Here is a 6,675-nt window from a genome sequence, read left to right as displayed (position 1 = left end):
ACTGTGTGTGGCCAAGGAATTCTTCCCGGTATCCAAAATCAGGGGAAAGGCCTGATTTAACCGCGACTTCCAGATGGGATCGACTCACGTTTGCTCTGAGGTTCAAATCCTCTGGCTGCCCTGACTGAAAATATGACTCTCGGAGCAATATAGGGCAATGCCCAGACATTTATTGAACATTTGAAAAGCAAACCTTTATTACCCCTTCATAAGATGCTCTGTCAAACATTAGCCAATCACAGAAGCTACTGTAATTCTGTTTTCCAGGAATGATTATTACAGTTCATGGTGTTATTAAGATCTGGTCCTTGAACTTTCAAAAGTTTGGGACTGACTCCACGGCAGCAAGCAGCAGTTTAGAACTTCCCCTGAAATCATTTTGCAATTCTTGTAATTGGTCTATTTTAAGGCAGACATTTGCTTTCCAAAATTTAATTCCTTTTGACATCTCATACACTATTCACCAGGAATCTTTGGATGCTCTTCAGCAGATAATTTAGATGCCATATGAACATGTAAAAAGCCTACATTTAAACCAGCGGGAATCAGGTATGAAAGCCAATTGCTTTCCTTTATTTCCTTTTATTTGTATTTCTTTATTTCGTTTTGAAACCGTCCTTCATCTATATAGTTCCCAAGGCAGTGTAGAGCAATCATATACAATCCAATTACACGTAAAAGACAATTAAAACAAGGAATCACAATAAAACATATGGCACAGCAGAATTAAAACATCTTTGGATCTAGTAGTCATATTCAGCATTGCTATTAATCTCCCGAAACGCTTTGGGGAGGGGGGGATGCCCTCAGTTGTCGTTGGAAGATGAATACTGAGGGGGGATGATATAAGGGGGAATAGAATGCATCCTTTTACAAAGAAAAATGATTTTTCATTTGCCTTGTTATATCTCCTCCTATGACTGATTTATTAAAATTAGCCTTTTGAGAGGTAGTATTGTCTAAAACAATACCATCCCATAAATGCTATGACATTGCCTAAGAAAGATATATTAGGAGACTTCGTTTTTGTATTATATATCAATAGATCTTATATTATTAATAGAGCTGTAACATGCTATTTAATCCTGTTCTGTGCTCTTAACGCTGCTAGTTTATGTGAATATATTGTTTCATGGAGGAAGCAGAATACAATATTCTTTTAGCTCTGCAAGCACTGATGGGGCTAAAACGAGTGGGGGAAATAACATTCCACTGCTAACGCAGCCCTATTTGGCCATTCTTCTAATCACAGAGTAAGGGAGAGAATGCAGATATATCAACCAGTTCCCTCTCCGTCGTATCAGCCATGCTGGCTTCACCCTCCATACATGCAGCTGGGTATGGCTGGGGTGTACCCAGAGTGGCTGGGAAAACCCAGCCAGATGAGTGGAGTATAAATAAATTTATTCTTATCTATTATTATTTATTATTACAGATGTAAGAAGTTACAGTTTTCCATTCTAATCTGTATCCATCACAATCAGCACTGTTTCCATTCCAATGCAGTTCATTCTCTGCCAACACTGTAAATTACGTAAATTATATTGTCCTGGTGATATTCCACCCCATTCATATCAATGCAAATGAAACCCAATGCAAATGGTGGGTGGGGTATAATCAAACGGAATGGGGTATGTATCTTTGCAGTATTTGAATACAGTCAAATGCTAATTGTATTTGCTGGATTGATTTCAGCTCTGGACATGGGGTAAATAATCAAAGAGCTGCAATTTCTGCTCCTGTTTCTGCTTTTCTCAGAATTACCCAGCATCCGTAATTGGGGCTAGTCAAATGTCTGCAGTGGGGAGCCTGCTGTACTTATGAGGGTTCCCTGCCTTCTTTGGAACCCTGCACAACCAGGGTTCTAAATTCTTTGGTGGGTCCCCTGCTGCAACTATCATCCCTCCAACCTGTGGAGGTCTTTGGAGCTGGGCCTGAAGATGCAACAGAGTAGGCCAGGCTAGCAAATGCATCACTACTTTCCCTCATGCCAACTGACCAGGGGAATTGAAAACCCAATTGTGGCTGTCAGAAAATATCAGATTAGACGTCGTTATATCACTGCAAGAGCCTCAAGGAAAATGAAGGAAGCCCACTTGCTTATATTTTTTACAACTTCCTGGCTTACAAATTAATAGAATTCTTAGATTTAAGCTGAAATACATAGGCCTTTTCACACCCACACCCAGGAATTCCATACATCACACATGAAGCTTTATAGAAAGCATATGCAAAGTAACATGTGACTTTAAGCACACATGCACAGATGAAGTCCTATTGACCTTAGGAAGGTGGCTCAGTTGTTTCCATTTGGCCTCCACAGGCACCAGTAGCCTTGGAGACCAATATTTTTTTTTAAATACGTGGTAAAATAAGCTCCTTTTACTATAAAATAGATCTTCCTTCAGTGAGGATGAGTAGACTATTCTGCCCCCTCAAAATTCCTTCCGCTTTTTTTCTTCTTCTACACATGTTGGGGAAAGATTTAAAATACTGCATATTGTCTTATCTTTTTTCCAATTGTATTTAAAATATTTTCATTCATTTTTGGACTGACCACAGATTTATTGCTATGAGTGCTTTGTAACACGGTTGAAAGAAGGCCACTAATGCAGGTTTATGAGTACAGCTGGTACATTTACTGGTGGGTTTATAAGAACACCTCAAGAACCACTCCATGGCTGTGAGAGGTACGGTATCAACAAACGCCACTGGACATATGGGGCTGTTGGTTTGCAAGGCCCTATAAAGCTACCAATAACCATTGCAGCTGGAATCATAAAGCTTTTCTAAAAGCTCTTCTAAAAGCTTAAAAACTTGGTGCAAAAACATAATTCTAGTTTTGAAATAAACAATAGGGAAGGTCAGTGGTTATCATTTCTGTGTCCGTGTGCATATGCACGTGTGTGTGTGTATCCTTTTAGCTTCTATGAAAAAGCTATTACAATAACTTTATTTGTGCTTTCGAAATCCATGGTGTACCTAATACTGGCCTTAAAAAAAAAAAAAATCTACTGAAGTTCTTTAGAAATTCTGCCTTGATCCTACAAGTTAGGCGACTATAACAAAGCTCATTTACCTGAGTGAAGATGGGATAAAGACATGGTGGCCTCACCATGGTGGCGTCTTTCAAAACCTGTGCCCTGACCCTATGAGATATCAACTTAAATGTTATCCTGAATAATATTTCTCAAATAGTGACTCAGGATCCACCAATAATTGGCCTAGGGCTCAGCAGATCTTTGCCAAACGTCTGGGAAGGGAAAGCAATAAATCAAGCCACTTGCTGTTACACTCAACTTAGCCCCCACCCTATTTCCTTAAAAAACAAACAAACAAAAAAAAAAAAACCCAACATCACCACCAAGAGATGGGATAGCAATACTGGGCTGCACTGCAGGTTTTTGATGCGTGGTTCTCTCTTAGTCTCCCGCCCAACAGCAACCTTACCATATCCCCAAGTGGGCTATTTTGCAGAGCTGATGTCACCCTTGCTTTCTCAACCACAATAATCGCTCTACCCAAATGATATGTATAGTAATGGTGAATTTTATTTGCCGTTACGCAATCCCACTTTCAGTACTGTTTGCACCTGTGAAGGTTTTTAAACAGGTTTTGTTTTTCAGTCAGTAAGTGTCCTGTAACTTCTTGCTGACATCCTGTAACTTTTTACAGTGCAGTTGGTAGAGCATGAGACTTTTAATCCCAAGGTCATGGGTTTGAGCCCTACGTTGGACAAAGGATTCCTGCATTGGACTAGATGAGCCTCTTGGTCCCTTCCAATTCCACAGTTCTATGATTGTGATTCAAAGACCTGATCCCCGCTTGGGGAATAAAGACACGTGGACACAGTGTATAAGGTTAATGGGCAAGAAAAGGCCACAACTTTATTGATTACAGCATGTGAGACGGTATTGGCTTAGGCATTGGACCATGGAAGATTTGACTCCACCCACTTGGAGAGGGGTGAGTCTGAAGAGGGGTTAACCACCAGTCTGTTGATGCTAATACAACTATAAGCTCTCCCCTGACGTCACTGGGGTCGTGCCATGGCCCCCCGCCACACAGGCATCGGACAGGATCCACGACCGCCGGATTCCTTTAACAGAATACCCAAATTTGAAGGGGTAGGCAATGGCCACACCTAGCCCCCCGAAACACCAACAACACATTCCAATGCCTAACCGCCACCTGAGCCCAAGAGGCTCGCCGCCAATACCCTCACAGCTGCAACCAATCCTTAATACTGCTGACGATGTTATCTAGCCAAATGTCATTTCCCCGATCTGAAAGATGAACCCCGTCATCCCGGAACAAGGTCTGATCGCCAATCCGGATACTGTCATGAGAGATAACTAGGCCATTCACTTTGCGGGCTATCACACGATTTAAGAGTTTCCTGGATTTCTCAATGGCCATAATGTCATGCGCACCGCGCCAAACCATTCTCTTTAGGAGTGAGGACCAGAACAAGGTTGTTCCGGGACATAAAGCAGCAAGCTCGTCCAAGTCCTTTTTCATGTTCCACAACAAGTCCACACTCTTTCTGTTGGCGAGGTCATTCTCCCCCAGCTGAATGATTAGGATGTTAGGGGGGCCAAACACAGAAACTCTTTCTTTCAGCAACGACATGAGTTCCTCCCAACGCATGCCCCGTCTTGAAAACCAGGAAACTCGCACCCAAGATGGTAGCCCCAGATTAGGAGTGAGGTCACAACTTGCCGACCGAACGCGAGCCCAATGGACAATACTGTGGCCACAGATCCAAACTCGTCTACCGAAGACAGCTAAGAATAAAGAGAAGAAAAGACGGGTAAGAGGGGAAGTAATGCACTGTGCTCACAGCATACTATTGAATGTAACCCTTGAGAGCCAGTATGGTGTAGTGGTTAAGAGCGGTAGTCTCGTTATCTGGGGAACCGGGTTCGCGTCTCCGCTCCTCCACATGCAGCTGCTGGGTGACCTTGGGCCAGTCACACTTCTTTGAAGTCTCTCAGCCCCACTCACCTCACAGAGTGTTTGTTGTGGGGGAGGAAGGGAAAGGAGATTGTTAGCCGCTTTGAGACTTCTTAAAGGGAGTGAAAGGCGGGATATCAAATCCAAACTCTTCTTCTTCTTCTTCTTCTTCTTGTAAGCATCAGATTTCCAGCGGCCCATTTCTTTAATCTTGTCTGCTGGTAGGCCCATGTGCGTGGCCATTGTGGCAGCGCCAATCCTAAATGAGTGTGCCGTGTAGTCCCTGGAAGAGAAACCACAAGCGCCTATAGTTTTACGAAGTACCCTTGTGAATTGGTGCCTCATCAATCGCGATCCATCCTCGTGAACAAGGAGCGGGCCAGGGCCAGGAGGTCTGAGGTAGAGGTATTGTCTGGTGTCCTTCACCAGGCATGGGCCCTGTTGCGCGGAAGCTGTGAGTTTGACTAAGGTGCCCTTACCGCCCTGATCGGTTTTAGATTGACGTACCCGCACTGTCATACTTGAGCTGGACAACTGCATGTCCTCCATGAGGAGGCCGTGTGTTGTGCCATTTGCGGTAGCCTCAGCTGCAACCTCACCAACCCTAAACATGCCAAAGAAGGCGATAGTGTATGCCGCAGAGAAGAGCCGGGCCTCAAACTTGGACGAGCAAATTGACCTAAGTTTTATGCGGATTTGGGAGAGCAACTCGTAAGAGATAGGCCTACGGCCTTCAGTCCTTGGAGGTTGCCATCTACTCCAACCCTCAATTGCTCTGCGGACCATGAAGTCGCAGCACGGATCGTTGGAGAACATGGCTCTACTAAAGAATGTGATTGCGGCTATGTGTATCTTTAAAGTTCTTGAGGTTCGACCCAGACCATGAAGGTGCGTAAGGTATTGCAGAACGTCATCAGTGGTGGGCGGAGCATTAGGCGAAAGGGACGATACTCTGGACCTAAAACCCATGAAATCGCACCAAACTTTCTTATAAGCTCTAAGTGTAGAGGGTGCGACAGACGCTAATACTCCCTTCATCACTTCGCGTCTCCAAGGTTCCACAGGAGCTCCGGAAAGGGTTCTGGCAGCAGCTGAGCCCCAGGTGCTAACAATTGGAAGCGAGGCATCTGGAAACGAGACAAGGCATCCGCTATATCATTATTAACCCCCGGTATAAATTTAGCTGATGCGAAAAGGTGAGCGAATGGGCAGAATGACTGGTGCGGCTGCATTTGAGCAGCAAACCACGCCCCCACCAAGCCCCCCGGTTGGGTGCTCAACCGGGGGCGTGGCGCGCCAGCCATGTGAATGGGGCAGGGGGCAAAACGCCCCCTGTGTGACGCGGGAATCATCTCCCGCTCACAACACCTCCCCTCCGGAAGGAGGAGAGGCCTTCTATAAATGTTTCAGGGTGTTTTGTGTTTGTTCCCGAGTGTTCCATCAGAAAGAAACTAGCAGTGAGCCTGCACATTATGTAACATGTAACCTCGTCCAAAAACAAACATCCCAAAATGAAGAAAGCATGTGTTCAACTTGGGTTGATGAAATTTCTATAATTATTATGCGAAATTAAAATACCACAACAAATGCACTTGAAAATGCCTACCTCAGTCCTTAATATACCCAAGATTAGCCTTGGCTGAAAATCCCACTCCAACTTTGCAGTTTCTTTGCCCACCTCCTACCAATGGCACCTGAAATTGTGTACCAGAATGGCTA

At 44.3% G+C, this 6,675-nt stretch overlaps 1 protein-coding gene across 1 annotated transcript; it reads right to left on the bottom strand.

Annotated features, from left to right (window-relative positions):
- Positions 1–3,856: 3,856 nt before the first annotated feature.
- On the bottom strand, positions 3,857–5,772 carry LOC144327170 (uncharacterized). The gene is made up of 2 exons (XM_077925337.1): positions 5,436–5,772; positions 3,857–4,787 (listed from the first exon to the last, which is right to left on the bottom strand). Exons 1-2 carry the CDS (start codon positions 5,770–5,772, stop codon positions 4,222–4,224), a joined length of 903 nt encoding a protein of 300 aa, XP_077781463.1. The 3' UTR covers positions 3,857–4,221.
- Between the last annotated feature and the right edge of the window lie 903 nt (positions 5,773–6,675).

The sequence above is a fragment of the Podarcis muralis genome, chromosome 3, assembly GCF_964188315.1.
Source record: "Podarcis muralis chromosome 3, rPodMur119.hap1.1, whole genome shotgun sequence".
Taxonomy (NCBI): Eukaryota; Metazoa; Chordata; class Lepidosauria; order Squamata; family Lacertidae; genus Podarcis; species Podarcis muralis.
This window is presented reverse-complemented; position numbering and strand designations above follow the sequence as displayed.